The sequence below is a fragment of the Enhydra lutris genome, unplaced genomic scaffold (assembly GCF_002288905.1).
Source record: "Enhydra lutris kenyoni isolate GAN:26980312 unplaced genomic scaffold, ASM228890v2 scaffoldscaffold4, whole genome shotgun sequence".
NCBI classification, from domain to species: domain Eukaryota; kingdom Metazoa; phylum Chordata; class Mammalia; order Carnivora; family Mustelidae; genus Enhydra; species Enhydra lutris.
Genome location: NW_019154088.1, coordinates 60,201,849 through 60,222,161, shown reverse-complemented (window position 1 = coordinate 60,222,161; position 20,313 = coordinate 60,201,849). Strand labels below are relative to the sequence as shown.

Genomic DNA, 20,313 nt, shown 5'->3' with positions numbered 1-20,313 from the left:
AATAATGAAATGTATGTACATGAGCGACAACCACAGGGTCAGCAAGACAACCTACAAAAGTACCTGAACAGAATCCATTACATTCTTCACAGGAGAGGAATCAACAACCGGAGAACACACACTCACAGACATGTGCGCAAATGCACCACAGAATGGGAAACAATAAATTATGGGCCTTGTTCCTGCCTGGATCCTAAGAAAAGGCACAACTAAAGAGCAAAGCCTCCCCAGGCCACTTCCACCGCTCCCCTGGGTGGGCTCCTCAGCCTGGCAGTGGTCAGCCCGACAATGGAGGCCGGAGCACGGCTTACTCCCTCGGGAAGAGGACAGCTTAAATACTTGGCTTCTTACTAGACAAGAACTATATACAAGGGAAGTGGCCACACTGGCCTGGGTGGGTAGCAGGGCTCAGCTGGCCCTATGAAAGTCACCACGAGCCCCGGGGAGCACCAGGCCGTTCCCAGCAGGTGAAGGCACTGGCTGAGCACACCAGCCCATTCTTTCAGGGGCTTATGTGAGCCCGGGGAGGCCAGGCTTGTGGGCAAGTCCAGCAAGGTTCCTCCGCGTCCCTCCGCTGCACAGCTCCTCCCTCTCCCAGGACTCAGAGTCAACCTACGGAGTTCAAGGCCTGGAATTTCTCCCGCAGGTTTCTCACTCTGCCCTGCTGGCCTGGGTCCACTGGGTCCCTGGGACCCTCTTCCTTTTGCCAATACTCTGGACTCCTGGAAATTCCAGACTCCTGGAAATCCAGGCCCTGTCCCTCTGTGGCTACTGGTGTGTGTGGTCCCTGACCACTGCCCTCCTCCAGTCCCCCAACGGGGCAGGGCAGGGGCGCCTTCTCCATGACAATCACCCGCCGGTTGTTCTCCAGGGTGAGGTCTGCCGTGACATACAGGGCCTCCTCTCCAACCGGCCTGCTTTGGGGCAACGTCCCAGGAGGCTCAGGCTGGGCGGCCTCTGAGCCCCCCTGGCCCCTCCTGGCGCCCACACTGCAGCAGCGGCCCACCCTGCCCGCCAGAGGGGGCTCCACCATGTTCTCGGGCGCCGAGCGGCTGCGGTTGACAGGCAGGCCGCGGTGCCGGCTGCCCTCGGCCTGGAATGCCTCGTCGTGGGAGGCATACTTGGAGCAGAGCTCTCGGACATCAGGCCAGGTGAAGGTCTCAGTGTCAAAGGGGCTGAGGGGGCTTCGAGAGGAAGGCCGGGTCCCAGGCGAGGTGGTCCTCGGGCTGAAGGAGAAATGCCGAGGAGAGCCAGGCTTGGGCGGGCTGTGCTCCGGGGCCACCATCTGCTCATCGCTGAGGAGGGACAGCACCGGCTTTCTCTTACCTATGGAAGAGAGAGTAAATGGACTGAGTGACTGGGCGGGGCGGGAGAGGGCAAGCGACGACTCTGCACTGCCTTCTGCTCATGTTTCAGGCAAGGCTGCTTACTGGGGTTTTGGTTGTGAGGGGAGAGAAATCATTCATCATCCACGGCCCCTCTACCAAAGGGCAATGGGTGGGGGGGGTGCCTGGGTGGCTCCACCGGTTAAGCGTCTGCCTTTGGCTCAGGTCATGATCCCAGGGTCCTGGGATCGAGTCCCGCATTGGGCTCCCTGCTCAGTGGGGAGCCTGCTTCTCCCACTGCCTCTGCCCCGCTTATACTCTGTCAGATAATAAAATCTAAAAAAAAAAAAAAAAGGCGGGGGGTGGGCAATGGGAAGAATGAAAAAAGCCAGTGAACAGAGTCAGGAGTCAAAGGAAAAGACAAGATCCTTTACTATCCTGAAAGAGAGGGCCCATGGCCATGTTTCCTCCCAAGGTCCCTGCTCCACAAGTAGGGCTTGGGGAGGGCCATAAGGAGGCTCAACCAGGGTCACACGCTGGGCCTTGGGCGTTGGGACTAACCGCCCGGGCTCACACCACTTGTGTGTGGAGTCCAGCCCCCTCTTTGGTCATGGTTCTACAGGGGCCACCTTCCCCCAGGAGCCAACCTGCTCCTAAAAGGCTCTTCCACCCCAGACTTTCAGGAAGGACCCACTCCCCACCCACGTGGTTGTACCTCTGCTGCCTGAGGGTGCTCCGGCCTCCTCCTGCAGACAAGGAATGGTGGGAGCTGCCTTTCCCCACTGGAGAGGAGGCCTGGCTGTCACAGACTTGCTCTTGATGCGGAGGCTGTACTGGCGGGCCAGCTGGTAGACCTTGTTCTTGACTCGCTCGCTCATGGGGCCATCCATCACGTGGGAGAGCTGTACGATGCGGGGGTGCAGTGGAGTCACCAGCTCCCCCTGGACGCTGCTGCTCAGCTCCTTCACCAGCTCCTTCAGCTCCCGGGCCAGGTGGGCCGGGCTGGGCTGCTCCGTGGGGGAGGCACTCTCAGGAGAGGCGGTGGCCGACTCCTCAGTGATGGCCCCCAGCTCGTGCTCCTCCAGGATAAAGAGGGGCTCGTGCAGGTCAAAACCATTGGCCTGGCCTTGGCCAGGCCCCTGCAGAGAGCTCTCCCTGGAAGACTCCATTCCCTCCCAGATCTTTACGATTTCCGAAGACGGCCGGAACTCAGCATCTGTGATAGGAGCTGACTCCCCAGCACTAGCCTGGCCGGCTCCCGGGAGGTCGCACAGAGCCCATGAAGGCGGCTGGGAGCCCACCTGCCTCTTATGCCCCGGCAGAGCCATGGGCTCTGGGTCTGGCCTGGGAAGGCTGTTGAATCTGGAAACAGAGTTTCTCACCAGCCCCTTGGGGATGTAGGAGAGGCTCTCCCGGCGCCGGACGCTAAAGCCTGCATCACGGTGCTCTGCACTTTCATAGTAGCTCTTGATTTTGTCCAGCAACAGCCGGTCTCGGGTGGAGAGGGTCGACGCCTTCCTCTTGCAGGAAGGCCTGTCGGGCTCTGCTGGGCAGCCTGGGCTCAGGGGCTCCATCCCATTGACCGAAGGGCCACTGTCCGTGGCCACTCCCGCAGTGCTGTCCACCTCAGGGGGTGGCTGCGAGCTGAGGGCGTCCGTAGTGCTGCCAGGTCGGGCCGGGCCCTTGTCGCTGCCCTCGAGGCTGAGCACACTGCTGCTGCGGCTCGCCAGCCTTGGGCTCCCGAAGCCGCTGGCCTTGCCGTCCTCCAGTGCCAGGCTGCTCCGCCGAGAGAAGCTGCTGGCGAAGCGCTCGGCAATGACGCTGGCCTGGTCCAGCACAGAGGGCGGCAGGAGGCTCTCCGTATCCGGTGTGGGCCCCATGTCCTCCTCCTCCTCACTGCTCAGAGCCTTAAGGTCCTCGGTGCTCTCGGCCACCACGAAGCCCACCATGTCACCCGGGGGGTCCAGCCCCAGCAGCTCCTGGTGGGCACCAAGCTGTGTTTCCAGGACTTCTGGAGACTCCGTGTCTGAGGGCACCTCCTCAGTGCTGGGAACTTCCATGGCGACAAATACTTCCTGCTCCAGCTCAGGCTCAGGGTCTGGTTCAACCTGGGACAACAGAGCTCCTATGAGCCAAAACCCTCCCTCATGAGACCCAGAGAAAGGGACAGCACGACCTGCTCAAAGCCCAATGAGAGGGCATATAGTTTAGGACCAAAGGCAATGAGAATGAGCACAACTCGAGAGTGGGAGAGACAGGGCCTTAGGGAGAGGAACGTGCTGAGGTCCCTTAGCCATCATTCAGCTAACGGCCTTGGGTTGTTTAAAAAAAAAAAGGCAAGGAAAATTCTGGGAACACAGATGGGGTAGAGTGGTGGCACCTCTCAGTGACAGCCTGCCTGGAAGCTACAGGGACAAAGTGGGAGCACACGGCACAGGGTATGCCTGCTGGAGAGGCAGCTTCCTAAAGCCCTAGAGGCACATGGAGGCTATTCTGGGTTCAGACCCAGAGGGGCCAGGACGTCCTGTGTGGATGAGGGTCCAGAGGGCAACAGGACAGCACGCTAGAGTCCCATCAGAGTGGGTGAAGACAGGGACTTGGCTCCTCCCAGCCAGCCTCTGGCCCCAGCCACAACGCTGCCAATGCCCAGCAGACAGGGAAGGAAGGAAGAAGCACACGTAAGAACCTCCTCCCGACCACCTTGAAGGATCTGCACCGTGAAACCAGCCGTACAGGTGGCTTCCCAGAGGGGCCTTGAGGAAGAAGGGCAGACACTCCACATTCAGAGGAACCAGACCCAATCCCAACTGTTCTAGTCCAGAGTCTGCAAAGCAGGACCCATGGTCAAGGCCTGCACTTCCCAACACAGCAGCTGCTGGCCACAAACAGCTTCTGAGCACCTGAAACGTGGCTAGTCCAAACTGAGAACAGCTGTAAGGGTAAAACACACACCAGACCGCAAAAACATACACAATATAAAACGTCCTTAGTAGCGTCTTCCACTGCTTACATGTTGAAATTATAGTTAACATTCAATAATTAAATAACCTGTTAACATGGCTGCTAGAAAACTTAGTTATACGTGCGGCTTGCTTCCTATTATCATAGGACACCACCACCCCAGACTCCAATCCAATGTCAGGTTACTCAGACCTGCCGGGGTTGGTAGGCCTGCCTGAGGTCAAGGCCTCCTACCCTTTTTCTTGTAACTTTGAGAAAACAAAGGTATGGGTTCCATCCACACACAGCATGTGGCAGGAAGTGGAATGTGGGCTTCTAAATCAGACTGGCCTGAGCTCAGCTCTGCTCCTCAGAAGCTGCCCAACACCAGGCATGTCACTCAACTTCTCTGAGCCTCTTTCTACCTGAGCTGTTGAGGGGAACAGAAGAAATAAAACATCGGACATGGAGGAAGTGGCCAGTAGATGTCAGTATCCAGAGTTGGGGGGGGCTCAGGCGTGAGTCCACTGTCTGTCCAGCTGGCAGGAGCGGGTCATACGCCCTATACAAGGAGGCCTGGCTGAAGGGACCTAAGATCTGATTACTTCTGCTAATAGGGCCCTTGACAAGCGACTGCATCTTGTCAAAAAGGGTCTTCTTTTTCTAATTCACAGAAAGGCTACCTGCTCACCCCACCACAGGCCCAGAGGCCAGACCGGCTTCCTAAAGGGGCCGAGAGTGTGGGGGGATCCCTGTCCCCATGGGCCCAAAAATGGAGCCCGGGGCCAGCAAGCCCCACCCACAGACCTGTGCTCTGGGCTCTCCTGCACGGGCCCTCCTGCCCGCCGGCTGCTCACCTCTGGCCGGGGAGAAGTGGACTCGAAGCTCACGCACTTCTCAGCATTTGTTGGAGACCAGCCGCTGGACCTTCTACAGCTCTGGGGGCCTTCGGACTCCCTGCGCCCCTTCTCCTGAAGCAAACAGAGGGCCATCGTCAGCTCCTGGGACAACTGGGAGCTCAACCCTTCTGCAGCCCCACAACAGCAAACCTTCTGAGCCCCAAGGGGTCTGGGCCATATTGAGAGCCAGCCTGAGACCTGAGCCTGAACCGCCAGGCCTGGGGGATCCAGAACTCCCCACTGGGTGTGCAGCCTCCAAAAAGCCCAACCCGCTGGCTTCTCCCCTTCTCCGCCACCCCCACCCCATTAGTCATGCTCACTGGGTAGGACACTAGCTCACGCCCAGAACCAGAATAGCACATGCCAAGGGCTCACCAGGGCGTGACAGCGGGCAAGGGGTTAGGTGCTGACGGCAGGAGTGAGGGAACAGGACAGAGGGGGTGGGAGGGCAGGGGAGAGAACTCCCGGATGGGCATGCACTGGCCAGGGAACATGCAAGGAGGAGGGGAGATCAAAGAGACACCTCACCATAGCGCCCCGGGAGAAAAGTAAAGCGTTGGCCCGATAGTGCCAGCAGTGGAGGGCGGCCAGCAGCGAGCTGGCAAAGTCGGCTACCTGCTCCGCCACTGCCAGGCTCTCTTCCTCCTCCTCCTCCGAGCCTGGGGGCTCCAGCCTGGCCCCCTTCTCGCTGCCTTCATGCCCTGCCAGGTCCTCCAGAGACACCTGAAAGGCCCGTTCCTCCTCCTCCTCCTCCTCCTCCTCCTCCTCCACCACCACCTCCTCTTCCTCCTCCTCCTCCTCCTCCTCCTGCTCCCGGGCAGCCCCTTCAGCCTCCGGCTGCACACCCTGAGCATGAGGAGGCCGCCCAAAGTCCAGGAGAGCACCAGCACTGCCTGCATGCTGTTCAGAGCAGAAGACCCCCTCGTGACTGGCCTCCACGCAAGCCCCCTCCTCCCGCCAGCGGCTGGGGGTGCGGAGGCTTTACATGGGGAAAGCCACACCTGAACACCCAACCCCTGGTCTCCACCAGAGCAGAGGGAGGACAGGGGTGGGAGTCCTCAAGGTGGGACGCTGGGACCTGGGAAAGCTGGGTCAGACACTCAAGACCCAGAGAGGCCTGCCTACCCCAGAGAAAGAAAATGTAGAAGATCCAGGGTGGGCCAACACCAGGGTCCCATTCCAGGAAAAGGGTACAGAAGGATCCCAGGGCAAGGGCCATGGCTTATTCATCTCTGGGACTCTTCTGACAGAGTCCAGCACACAGTAGTGGCCTGAGAGGTATTTGTCCACTGCACGAAGATGAAGCTGAAGGGGCCAGGGTGCTGACCTGGCAGTCCCACCCCCATCTGGCAGGCCAGTTCTCTTCACCCACGGGCCTTACCTTCATTCCTGCTGCTCTGACTGCACCTGCCACGGCCAGGTCCCAGCACACAGGCAAGGGGGAGGGGAGAACAGATCGGTAAGCAGGAGAAAGAGCCTCTTTACAGAGACCAGGAGCCCCCCAAGGAAGGCTGCCCTGGGGGCCCTATACCCAGAACCCACACCTGGTCTCCTGGGCTTTCAAAGGAATGACTGCCAGAGCAGAGGTCCTGGGGGAAGAGCAGCACAGGTCTGTGTCCATCAAGGACTGTCACCCAAGGACAGGGTACTAGAAGTATGCAGGAAGGCGAGCTCAGCCCCTTCACCAGACAGCAAGGGGTGAGGCCCACCTCCAGAGAGGAAGAGAGGCAGGGACCCTTCCAAACTGTCCTCAAGAACCAGAAGGTTACCTGTGTCACCTCCCTGCCCCGACCCTAGAGCCTGGCAGGAATGGCTGGCCACGCTCACACTCACCTTTCTCACTGAGTTGCCTCAGCAGGTGTCTGGTTGGCTCTGAGAAGGAAAGTGAACGGACAGTCAGTGCAGGCCTGGAAACAGCTGTGTCTGGCCCTGGTCCTATGCTCACAGCCGCACCGCCACCAGCAGCTCAAAGTCCACTCCAGCCTGGGCAACCCCTCCCTCCTACCTACCCCCGCAGGAAGACATGGCCCGGGCCATCTCCATCCAGCACCAGAGACCTGCTCCAGGACGGCCACCCCCCCAGGAACAGCCCCGCCCACAATCCCTGCATCAGTGCATCTCACCCAGGGCCCCAGGTTCTGGAGCTGCAGTCCCAAGCTGCCTCCTTCAGACCGCCTCGCCGCATCCTCGGAGATCTGAGCTCTACCTCAAGCCCCACCCTCCCTGCGACAAGCCCCTGAGCACAACAGCTACACCCAAGGCCAAGCCCCCCTGCAGCAGCCCGGCTAGAAAGCAGAGGTCGCACCCGACTTCCTACGGCCATTAAGGCCTGGCTCCACGAAGCCTCGCTGCCTGCTGGGGAGTGTGGCCCGGAGGAACGAGGGCTGACCAGGCTCTGGGAATAAGATATAAAACACACCCATTAGGCTGATGGTGTCACCAATTTGTATCCCAGCCTTTTTGGAAACAGACCTGAGAGAGGCAGGTAGGAGAGGACATGTGTCCAGGGACCTCTCCACAGAGCCATGACCTTACCCCACAAGGTTCTTGCCCAGCTGGTGTTAACTGGGAAGCCCACGGTACACTCGGAGGCCAAGGAAAATCTTACAAGGGAGCGCACTGCACAGGTTTCTTCTACTGAAACGCGTGTACCCACGCACACCATCTGCACAACCTAAGTACGCTGTGAATCTGAGAGCTTTTAAAGTGAGAAACATAAAATGCCCTACTCGTCCATCTTAAAACTTATAATCAAGACTACTTAACAAGTGACAAGTAGCTAGGGCACCTGGGTGGCTCAGTCATTAAGCGTCTGTCTGCCTTTGGCTCGGGTCATCCTAGCGTCCTGGGATCGAACCCCGCATCAGGTTCCCTGATCCTCGGGAAACCTGCTTCTCCCTCTCCCGCTTCCCCTGCTTGTATTCCCTCTCTCACTGTCTCTCTCTCTGTCAAATAAATAAAATCCTTTAAAAAAAAAAAAAAAGTGACAAGCAGTGACAGCAGCACCTTAATTATCTAGAGCATACCACTCTGCCCATCTCAGCTCTCTGGGAAGAAGAGGCCCGGAGGCAGAGCAGGGGACTCCAAGCTGTCACTGCAGGGCTTACAAGGGGCCCCGTCTCCCTCTCAGCAACTTGATGGCCTTTTTTTTAACTTTCTTTTTAAAAATAATCATGGGGCGCCTGGGTGGCTCTGTGGGTTGAAGCCTCTGCCTTCTGCTCAGGTCATGGTCTCAGGATCCTGGGATGGAGCCCCGCATCAGGCTCTCTGCTCAGCAGGGAGCCTGCTTCCTCCTCTCTCTCTGCCTTCCTCTCTGTCTACTTGTGATCACAGTCTATGAAATAAATAAATAAATATCTTTTTTTTTTTTAAATAAATAAATAAATAAATAAATAAAAATAATCTCTAAAACCAACATGGTACTTGAACTCATGACCCCAAGATCAAGAGTTGCATGCTCCTCTGACTGAGCCAGTGAGGCACCCCTTGCTGGCCGGTCCTTACCCACACTTCTCACAAGTTCAATCGACTGCTTTCAAACAAGCAGGGAGAAGAGCCGCTCCAGGCAAGGACACTGTGACAGACAAGAACCAACGCTGCCAGGTAAGGGGGGGGGGGACAGCTTCCGGGTAAGGTGGGGAGACACCTGCCGGGTAAGGGGGATACCACACCTCGGGTGCGTGGCCGCCATGGCGACCCCCAGCCCCAGCGCACACGCCCAACGGATGCTGTCACCCTGGTGCCAGAAAAGGAAAAGTTCCACAGTGGTTGGCATCCTCTACCTTAAGAAGCTGCAGAGGATGAAGCACGTTTTAGAGAGATGTTTGTTTCACAATGGTTAAGACTAAAGTACGAAAACAGGCAGGCAGAACCCGACTCATTCACAGGCTAAAATCTTAGTCCAGCAGGAACTGAGCTCTGAAACAACTCACTGCCTGCGTGCCATGACAGCCACGGAGTGCACGCTGATGTCATGACCGGCGGCACTGCAGTTCCTACCACCACCAGCAGCTCTTCCACGTGCCAGAAGCTTCCAATGCAAAGCCACATGACAAGGCAGAGGGGAATGCTAGAAAGACAGGAAGAGCATCCCAGAAGAAAGGAAAATGAAGAGGGCCAGAAAACTATAAAGTAACACCCCCAGTCGGGGGCTTTTCACACATGGTGTCGTAAAATGTTTGTGACCGTCACAAATCTGCCTAGGGTTCAAGATCCACTGGGGGTAATACCAAACAAAACAAAATTACAAAAGCTTTCCAGAGACCACTGTGCTCTATCTTCCAGAATACGACACAATCCCCAGAGTTGCTCAGGGGACCCATGGGTCACAGCCAAACCCAATGCACCCTGGAGATCCACGCCAGGACAGTGCGCCAGTCATTCCCGGATCTTCTCTCCAGGGGCCTCTGAGACACTTCTCATTCCAACTCCCACCTCATCTGTGTTCACCAGGTGCCCAGCGGAAGCTAAATCTGTCCCTAGGCCTCGGACTGAAGAGCGGAGTACAGACAGACAGACACAGAAAACACACAGCCTTATCACCCCCAGAGCTAAGAATAAAAGCAAGGTTTTCTCTTCTTCAACAGACAATTCATTCCAATAAATCCAAGTACACAGTAGCAAGCCCAGTCATGGAAGAAAACCCAGCAGAGGAAAATGGAACTTTTCTCTGAGACCCAAAGTAAATATTTCCTGTCTGGATTTGGTGCCACTTGACGTCTAACTCATTTTTCCCCACGTCCTGCGTTTGCTCTGCTCCAGAACTGGGCTGGGGATCCCCCATGACATCCGAGCGTCGCTCCTGGCTGAGTCCCAGGATTCTGAGTGACAAAGAAGCAAAGTTTTGGTCCCAGGAAGGCTAAGAAAGAGCACGGAGGCCTGAGTGAACAAGCATTCCCAGGGCCCTGGAAAAGGTGGGCTGCCCAGCCCTGGTGGGCAAGAAGGGCCTGAAAAAAAGTGCCCGGTGGAGGGTAGCACAAGCACGGGGACAGGACGTGCCACGTGGGCCTGGCGATCCTCCCTCCTGCCCTTCCCCAGGATGTCCATGGAGGAGAGAGCCAGCCCCAAATGCTGCTGCAGACAGTCCCCCTCCTGGTCAAGAGTCCTGTGAGGAAGCTGCTCTGCCCACAGTGCCCTTCCCTTACCAGACTGTCGGCGCCCCTGTCGCGCGTGGGTGGACACCTCGTCCTGGGAAGACCAGGCCTTCTTCAGGCGCTCTGGGCTGCAGCGGTACCGACTGGGATCTGCACACGAGACGGACAATCAGCCTGGGCCTAGACTCTGACCACACCTTTGCTGCCTGCCCCAGCTCCAGGGGCCAGAAGATCCAGAGGTCCCTCCTCTTCCATCTTCCATTCAGAAATGGTAGGCAGTGGGAGTCCCACTGGCCAGCCAAGACTACGCCCCTGGTCTTGCAGTAGACCCCTAGCCCTTGACAGAAAGAGCTTCCCCATTCTCCCTGCTCCCTGGAACGGAAGTCTCAGGCAGAGCTTCCCACGGATCTAGAGATGTGACCAAGTAGGGAGAAAGCAGGCAGAAAGGGTACACTTACAGTAGGAATCCATTTCCAAGATGGCTTCCTTGGCCTAGAAGGAAAGGAAACACACCCAGTTACTACGTTCTACATTCATGCCTCTCTTGGCCCACCGACTTGCTCTTGCTGCACTGGGACACCCCCCAGGGCTGTGCCGAAGCCCACGGCACCCACCACACTGACCCCCGGTGTCCAGTGAAGCCAACATCCTCCAGGAATAAGGCACTGGTGGGACCCCGGAGCTGGCTGAGGAACACCCTCTCCCTGCACCCCATCAAGGGGTAGGTGGGGCACCCCGGGAACTCACCTTCTGCGGGATGGTGGTGTGGTGGTTCTCCAGGATGAGCCTCTTAATGTGGTGAGTCCAGCTCCGTTTCTCCTCTGCTGTTTTGGCCTGAAAAGACCCAAGGGAGAGGGAGCCAGGGTTACAACCACAAGCCTGAAGCCATCCGCCATGGGGCAGGCTTCCGTCAGGGGGGCTGAGGCAGAAAGACGGCCTACGCTGGGACCTGTGAGGTTACCTGGACTCTTCCACAAAAACCCAAGAGATGCCCACAGGGATTCCCACCTTACCGAGGGAGACCAGGAGGCCCCACACATCTATGCGAGCCGAGGTGGTGGGTGTGTCCCCAGCCCGAGCCCCCCTGGCCCGGCCCTCACCTGGATGTTGTACTGCTGCTTGCTGTGCTTGTAGTGGGTGACAGTGAAGCACAGGGAGTCTCTGGTGCTTTCGATCAGCATCAGGGAGGAGCACTGGGGCAGAGGGAGAGCACAGTCAAGCACAGGAAGGGGCGGGGGCTGACCTGGGGTCCCAGCCCCTTGAGACCACCCAGGCAGGCAGGGAGAGTAATCTCAGAAGGACGGGGCTGCATCCACTCCAACCCAGGGCCCATGCGGGGGTCAAGAAACAGAGCCTGCAGGCGCCTGACAGACTCGGACATTACAGCTCAAGACTCTTGATCCCAGGGGTGTGGTCTGAACCTCATATTGGATGGAGAGATTACTTAAAAATAAATTTTTTTTTTTTAAAGGAAAGAATGGAGCCTAGCCCACTGCAAGGGGGTAAAGGGTAAGAGGGCCAAGGGACAGAGGCCATGAGAGCAGCCTGGTTACCGGGATATGACCCTTATAGACAAAGTGATCGCCCCGCTTCTTGGTGATGAGCAGTGCTTTATCGAAGAGGAAGAAGGTCCTCTCATTGCGCACGCGGTGCACACGGAACGTGCCCTCCAGGACGAGCTCCCCATAGATGGTCAGGTCTGGCCCCTTCCAGTTGATGAGCAGCGACTGAATCTCCTACAGCAGAGAAGCCCCGACCCCCAGAGTCAGGCTGCTCATGACCCTCCGGGGGCAACACAGAGCCCCAGAAACTCCTACAGACACAGCCACCCAGAACACGCAGCCACAGGCACCCCTCCTCCCCACCAAGCCCACCGAGCCAGGAAGCCTGCCCTCGGCATCCCCCAGCCTGCCAGTCCCTCTGGCAACCAGCCCCGGAGCACCTGGAGCCGGACCGCATGCTCATGCCTCCTCTTCATGTCATTGATGTACCAAGCCACACAGGTCATGGTGTCGATGGCGTCCTCCACCACCTCGAAGCCATCCTCTTCTTCATCAAAATGTTTGGCGATTTCCTGCGCGGAAGACAGGCACGTAGGCAGCCCAGGCTCAGGCCTGCATCCCCCCAACCCCACGTACCCACCCACCCCCACCCCCCCGCCGCAGTGTGAAGACCGCCGGGCTACCTGCAGCAGCAGGTGGTACTTGAGGATGCGCTGCACAGGCTTCAGCAAGTAGGAGCCCAGGGGCAGAGAGTGCTGGAGGAGCTCCTGCCGCTCCCGGAAGAACTTGGCCTGCTGCTTGTCCCGCATGCACTCGGTCAGGGCGGCCACTGAGCTGGAGTGCGGGGGAAGCGGCCGTCACCACCTGGGAAGGCCTGCATGGGGATGTGGGGTGCCCCAGGCCCACAGAATAACTCCGCCTCCCCTCTTCACCCCAATTACTCACTTGGGGTAGTTGTTGCAATACTGCGTGTAGATATCAAACTCTTGACTCTAAGAGGAGACCAAACAAAGATGGTGATTTCTGGGAGCCTCCCATTGACTCTAAACCTGGGTATAGCAAAGACATGGCCCTGACCCCCCCCACACACACACACCCGTGAGCACACTCTGCCCCCTATTCCCTAAACACCTGCAGACCCATCCTGGGACCCATCTGTCTGGGCCACCTCATTCATCTAGCAGCCGCTGGCTCTAGGCCAGAATGCCCTTCCCATTTGAGGTAGGGCACCTTGCACTTCCCCTGGACAGAGGCCTCCAGGACTCACACGCCCTCTTAAGCTGGGCACTGTTGTGCCTCAGAGCCCCCATCAAGGCAGGACAAGAGGCAAGGACCCAGCAGCCCCTCTCACCCTTTCCACAAAGCAGCTGGCCACAGCCACAGGGTCACTGTTGCAGCTGTCCAGGTCTCGGAGTAGCTGGCTGCGGGACGGGAGAGCGCTCATCAGACCCCGGACGGCACACAGCCTCCACTGCTTCCCACATGCCCCTCCCCGGCCTCCCGGTACCCAGATACACAGCCAGCCCCCAGTGTCATGCCAAAGAGTCGGGGCGTCCATCCTCAGAGTGAGCCCAGCCCAGGCCAGCAACCACACAAAGTACCAGGCACTGCCGCAAAGATGGGGAGCAAAGGACCCACACATGCTCAGCAAGCAAGAAAAAGAGAGGGGACACCAGTACCCACCTCGGGAGGGGAGACAGCTCCTCTGCAGGCAGAAGGAGTCAAACACACAAAGGCAGAGATTAAAGGGAGAGTGAGAGAGAGAGGGGACTCCCAAAGTAACCAAAGGCTCCCAGTTCAAAAGGATGCAGGAAAGAGAGAGAAAGAGGGTGAGTCCCAGTACCCCTGGAATTTAGATGGGGCACTAGGGGAAACCCTAAACACACTGTTCCCCTGATGCCTCCCTGTTGACCCACCACTGGCCAGCCCAAGTCACCCCGCGCCTGCCCTCCCGGACTCTCCAGCTGGGCCAGCAGGAAGCCCCTCTGGCCCCCATTAAAGGGCCCAGGGTAAGGTTCCTCCTGTCTACAGATGCTGTCCCCTCAGCCACTACCCCTCCCAACCAGGTCCTGGGGAATCTATGGGTCCAGGCAGCACACGCCAGAGCCTCGAGGAAGCGCTGTGCCCTGAAGCAGCCCCTCACCGGGCCACGCTCAGCCTCCCCCATCACATTCTGTCTGGCCTGTCATTCTCCTAATGGGTCAGATCACCCTCAGGGAGACCTGACTTTCCATGGGGTCAGCAGGAAGGTGAGGAAGAAATGAAGAGATGTGCAAGTGGGGGTAAAGATGCGAGAGACAGAGGGGCCATAAAGGTACAGAGGAAAGAGCATTATCACGTGCCAGAGGCCAGCAGTTCCCCGAGGGGGCACATGTCCCACACGCCCTCTCCCATAGGGAGCTAACTAACCCCCTGTACAGGGATGGACCACCATCACCCACCCTAGCGATCAGGCCCCAGGCCCCCATGTCATAGCCCAGGAGACTACAGACATCCAGGGCTCCTCCTCGGGCCTCCAGGCCCACATGGGCCTCACAGGCAGAAGAACATGGTGTGTGTTAGGCTCATTCCATACCTGTTCAGTGCATAAATGTTTTCTATGTTCCCAAAGAGGGCGCTGACTTGTTCCGGTTTCAGCAGCCCAGGTGTGTCGATGATCTTCAAGAGGTAGTCCTGTGTGGAGGGAGACATCAGAACCCAGCCCACCCCGGCACAGTCCTGTCCTCCATTGACAGCAGTGAGACTTCACAGACACTGCCCACTGTACTGGGCTGGACAGCTCTCCCTCCAAAATCAATATCCATTTGGAACCTCAGAAGGCCACCTGATTTGGAAATAGGGTCTCTGCAGATATAATCAGTCAAGGATCTCAGGACAAGAGAATACTGGATTTAGGGTGGGCCCTCAATCCTATGACAGGTGTCCTTGTAAGAGGAAAGGACACAGATGACGCGGAGAAGGCAGCAATGGGAAGATGGAGGCAGAGGTCAGGACAGAGCATCTACAGGCCAAGGAAATCCAAGTATTGGCAGCAACCACCTGGTAGAAGCCAGGAGAGAGGCATGGATGCATTCTCCCCTCAGACCTTCCAGAAGGACCCAATCCTGCCAACATCTTGATTTCCAACTTCTGGCTTCCTAAACCAACACAGAAGAAACCTCTGCGTTTTAGCCCCAAGCTTGTGCTAATTTGTTACAGTGGAAACAAACATGCCGCTCTCACCAAGAGCAGAGGGCTTCCTCAGCGGCAGCCAACCAGCCACCTGCCCAGGCCCTGCAGGGTGAAGCACATTGTGCTGGCCCCGCGAGGCGAGTGCATCTTCATCTTAGAGAGGAACCTGAGGCTCAGGCCTCACACAAGTGCCTGGGACCCCGCAGCCAGGAAACAGCAGGGCAGGGATCCGGGCACAGAGGGGCAACATCCGGGCCAGTTTCCTCCCTGGGTTCCGTGTCTGTGAGCACAGTGGTCCCTGCCCCTCCCCACCAACCAAGGGTCTGCAGGAGGTCCTGGCCCCAGCTCCTCATTGGACCCAAAGTCGCGAAGCAACACGAGCAGTCTGAGGTTACCCACCACCCGCTGCCCTGGAGCAGGGACATGAGATCTCCCCACTGCTCCAAGGGAAGGTGGCTTCTTCTGACACGGCTGTCAGGGAGAACTCTCCCTCCAGGGGTGGAAGCGGGCTCCCAAGCGAGGTGGGCCACCCAGAGCAGGAGGCCAGCCCCACGGCGGCCTCGGCACCGCAGCCACAGACATGGAGGGCCTCACCTCCACGATGCTGCGCAGGTCCTGCACGTACATCCGCTCCGTCTCCACGATCTCCCGCACCACGCGGCCCAGGTAGCTGAGCTTGTGCACTGGGGCTGCCGGGGCCCGTCCGCCGAATGGGGACAGCGGCCCCCTCCCGCTCAACCAGCTGCTGGAGCTGGTGTTGCCATTGGGGGGATGCCAGCTGCGTGGGGAGCCTGCCCCATTCTCGGCCGACGCCCCGGAGCCACTGGGCTCCTCCATGGCCCCGCGGCTGTCACGGGAGGAGCCCGATGAGGACGTGCTCGAGGTCAGGCTCACCGGTCGCTCCTGGCTGCCATCCTGGCAGAGGGAGGCAGAGACGGGCATCCTGGCATCGCTGCCTGGCGAGGGCACTCCAGGGAGGTTCTGGGCAGAACAGACAAAGAATTAGATCTCAGAATCATCACAGAAACAGAAAGTAAAACGGTGGCTGCTGCAGGAGGAGGGAATGGGGAATTTGTATTTAACGGGTACAGAGTTTCCATTTTGCAAGATAAGAGAAGTCCTGGACGATGGTAGTGATAGGGGAGCAACGATGTGAATGTACGTAATGCCATCGAACCACCATACACTTAAAAATGGTTAAAACAGAAATTTTATGTTTGTGCATTTCACCACAGTTTTAAACACAACAGCTGTGAATGCTGAGAAAGTCCCTTCCGTTGGACTCCACAAGTGTGCACAAGGATGCCCAAGTTATATCCCTTCCTGACTCCAACAGCTCTGGCATTCCCAGGAAGAAAGGGTGCCCACATCCAAGGACAATAAAGGGCTCAGAAACCCGAGCCCCAGGAGAACAGAGAGGACATCTCCACCAGAGCAGCCATTGGGGTGCCTTCGGACGGAACCCGAAGGCCAGCCCCACTGCTCTGGCAAAGTAGTCAGCCTCTCAGAACCTACACTGGGGCCCTGTCCCCAGGGATGCAGTGACCTGCCACAGCAACGGGTCTCAGCGTGGTGCCCGGCACGGGGCAGGTGCTCCATAAACCATCGAGACAGTGATGATAACAACTGTCAAAAAGCACTTCCTAAGTGCTCACTTGTCGGGGCCTGTGCTGGGGTCACCAGCAGGGACAGCAGAAGACTTTGCTCCTAGAATCTAGGATGACACACGTGCCAGAGAGTAAAATTCTCCTCAAGATTATGCCATCTCCGGGGGCACCAGCAGCTGCACCACGAACAGAAACCTTCTAGATACTGACAGGGGAGGCAGAGAAGAGAGTCCAAAGGCTCCTGACCCTCAGCACCTGGTATAGGCCCTGACTCACCCCAGCTCCCAACGCACAGGAAATGTCCCAGAGCTGAGCCACTGATGAGTTTCTCTAAACTCCCTTTAGCACAGTGAGGTCAGGTAGCACAGGAGGCAGGAAACTGCTCCCAGGTAAGGCAAACACAGACTCAGGTAGACTTTAGTCCCTGAGCAGGTGGGGCTGTTCACAGGTAGGCCCACCTGGAAAACCTTGGAGCATAAGTCTGGGAGGGGCTAAGGCCTCAGGGAAGGACAGGAACACTGGACCCCAACTCCAAGAGACCACGGCTCACAAGACCACTTTCCAGAATGTGTATCTCATTGCTGTTTGCACAAGGAACAGAGTTCCAGAGTATCAACCTCACTTGCACTGCCCCAAAGCCTTCCACCCCTAGTTCTAGGGCTCAGAAATTGCTAGACCACAGGCTAGAGCTACAAGAAGGATCTAGGTGCCATCACCCCAGGAATCTTGAATTTCCCCCCTGCTTTTCTGTGCCTCTGCCCAAACCTGGAACCAGTGCCCTGGCTGTGCCAGCACCCCTGGGCCCTGAGTCCCGGCTTTTGCAAATATTCTCTCTGCCTGGACATTACTCCCAAGCCCCCACGCACCACACCCCCCACCCCATCTATCCCAAGCCATACTCCCCCCCCAACCCGTCACTTATGCCCAATCCTTAGGTTTTAGATTAGAAGCCAATCCCCAGAAACCAAACCTGGACGCCCCCTTCTACATACTCTTACAGCACCCCAGCATTACCCCTACCACTCCCTCTGTGACTGTGACTAGTCTGAGATACCCTGCCCTAGACTGTAAGTGACCCGAGCTCAGGGGCCATAGCGGTGATCTGGCAAATTGACGATGGCAAACAAACTGGCACCTCTACTGAGCTCAAGTCAAGAGGCTAGCAGGACCCGCTCCAGCTCAGCACCCCGCCGCTGCAGCTCTGGGTGTGGCCACAGTGACCACCAGGAGCTTCTCCAGCTGCAGATAAGGACACAAGGGGCGGCACTAAAGCCAATCCTGCCTTCATCCTCCCTTCCAGGTGCAACAAAGGAGAATTAACAGGCTCATCTTGGTGAAACCCTGAGCATCTCAGACGAGAGCCCCTTGGGAAACGCAGCACTATTGCTGTTCCCTCCCTCCTCAAAAGAGCCTTTAAAATTAACCAGCTGGGCCTTTCTATAGCACCAGCCCACAGGGTAAAGCTCTGTCATTTCAGCACAAAGAATGACAAAGATCCAAACTCCACCCAAGTCCTTAACCCCCAGGGCCATGGGACTCTGGAGTCCTTCAAAGCCTGCTGCAGTCATCCCTCCCAACCCCCCCCCCCCCGGCTGTCCCGCCCCCCCCCCCACACACACACACAGCTGTCAGTTGCAGCTGGAACAATGGGGCAGAAACTTAAGACCTAAGACCTTTCCCAGATCAAACCTGGGGTCAGTCAGCCCCTATGGGGATGCTAAGTCCCAGATGGATTTCACAGCTGGCCAAGTCAGTTTTAAAAAACCCCTCACCACTCCCCCTACACTCTCAGGGGGGCCTTCTGAGGGTCACTCTTCAGGGACCCCCACTGCCCTCTGAATCCTGTAACAAAATGAGAGCATCTCTTCTCCTTGGAGAAATCTCCTCTGGTGGAATGCAGCCATCTCCCTGCAAAGCAAGCTCACGTCGTCAAAGGAGCACCCTTGCCAGCAGCAACCCCCATGCCCAGCAGCAGCCCCCTCTGTGCCCAGCAGCCCCCACCTCCATGCCCAGCAGCCCCCTGCGGCTGAAACAAAGCATACCAGGGTTCTAACTGCCATGACACAGCAAGTCACTTTCACCTCCTAGCAGCTCTACGAGCTCAGTACTATCACTACCCCATTTTACAGATACAGAAACCTGAGGCCACAAAAGTTGCCTGGTTGTGTACTTGGGCACACAGGCCCCAGTGCTCCCACTCCCCTGCCTGCTGTCTCCCTAACGGATTTCACACAAGCCAGGGCCAGAGGCAAACGATTAGTCACAGGCCTGGATGCTATGGCCTTGCCTCAGCCTAAGCCATAGGGGACTTATTAAGTCTTCAAAGATCACGGCTTTTAACATGATACTTCATTTTATCCTATGACAGCCATGGAGACAGTAAAGGAATGAAAGTAAAAGATTCCTTATAGCCATTTCTAGACCTGCTACTCTGTGACATCTGGCAATTGACCCTCCTGCTGGAACAACATGGTAAAATACAGATTCCAGGTCAAAAGATCGCAGGTCATGGGAAAGGGAAAAAGCATGAGGTCACTGAGGTCACCAGGACCTGACTATAATTCCCTGCATGAGACAAGCTCTGCAGGGATCAGGAGACCCAGGACCACAAGGCTCTCTAGGACAAGAGAATTCCTGGAAAAGAATGCAAAGACCCAAAAAGGGAGGATGACAAGCATGTGGAGCAGGGAGAGCAAACAAGGCAGAATCCGGGGGTGGGGGGCTGTTAGCAGAGCCATCGCACTCAATCTGAGCGCATTCTGGTCCTAAAAGCCTAAGCCCAACCATTCATTACTCTGTGTGTAGTTCAGACTCCCAGAGAGACAGCACCTGCACCTGCCCACATGCCCAAGCCAGAGGCAACCTTTCCTTCCTCTCCACTGAGTATCACCCCAAACCGCAACGTTCACCTCAAAGTCATGATTGGAACTTGGGTCTTCAGACTCATCCGGAAGACACAGTCTGGCTGGGGAAGTGGGAGCCTAAAGGAGACAGGCAGAGAGTGGCCAAACCCTCAAGCCAGATGCCCACGCCTTCCTTCTCCTACCGCACCCAGTCTCCAGTTTCCCCGAAGTCTCCCCCCGCCATGACCTCTTCCATCTCTCAACATGAGTCAGTCCAATCATCAATCAGTGAATCAGTCTTCTAGAAAACTTTCTATCTCCAGTCGCACACCTGTGATGGTCCCCCAAGCCCTTCTTTTTGATGGACCGAAGAAGTAGCTCAGATAAACATGGGGGGGGATGCAGGAGAGGAAGGATTCTTTTTTTTTTTTTTACTCTCTCTCTATATGAACACAATCCGCACCCTTCCTCTGCCCACACCTCCCCAGGTTATCGGCCCTCCCTTCTGAGTACCTTCCCCGAATGTCCCCAGGCAGAGAGGCAGGCTGCAGCAGGCCCCTTGGATTCCCAGCACAGATGACGGGGGTCAAATCCCACATCCTTCTCCTCCTCATGAGGCCTCAGCCCCATGCCCCAACCTAAACCAGACCCATGCTTCCAACAGAAAAAAATGACAATACCCATCATTAGCCCTCATGTTCTGTCCTCAGGCCTCTGGTCACTGAGGCAAAAGGACCCTGCTCCCCGACCCCCAACTTGAGAAAAGATGGTCCCGGGGTGCCTGGGTGACTCTGTTGGTTAAGTGGCCAACTCTTGATCAGCTTAGGTCTTGATCTCAGGGTCGTGAGTTCAAGCCCCAAGTGGGCTCCATGCCCAGTGTGGAGCCTACCAAAAAAAAAAAAAAAAAAAAAAAAGGGAAGGAAAGGAAAGGAA

The 20,313-nt window shown here is 57.1% G+C and overlaps 1 protein-coding gene across 2 annotated transcripts; it reads right to left on the bottom strand.

Moving 5' to 3' along the window:
• Window positions 1-28: 28 nt before the first annotated feature.
• On the bottom strand, window positions 29-15,872 carry LOC111161155 (pleckstrin homology and RhoGEF domain containing G3). 2 transcript variants are annotated; one of them, XM_022524689.1, is made up of 16 exons: window positions 15,525-15,872; window positions 14,335-14,432; window positions 13,111-13,180; window positions 12,705-12,751; window positions 12,443-12,593; window positions 12,200-12,331; window positions 11,811-11,993; window positions 11,358-11,450; window positions 11,005-11,091; window positions 10,716-10,749; window positions 10,309-10,407; window positions 6,998-7,036; window positions 6,546-6,565; window positions 5,123-5,236; window positions 2,041-3,433; window positions 29-1,326 (listed from the first exon to the last, which is right to left on the bottom strand). In XM_022524689.1, the coding sequence occupies exons 1-16, from the start codon at window positions 15,870-15,872 to the stop codon at window positions 608-610; spliced, it is 3,627 nt and encodes a 1,208-aa protein (XP_022380397.1). In that variant the 3' UTR covers window positions 29-607. The 2 variants fall into 2 exon arrangements, with proteins under 2 accessions (XP_022380397.1, XP_022380405.1); XM_022524697.1 differs by having other exon boundaries at window positions 6,546-6,571; window positions 15,525-15,793.
• Window positions 15,873-20,313: the final 4,441 nt, after the last annotated feature.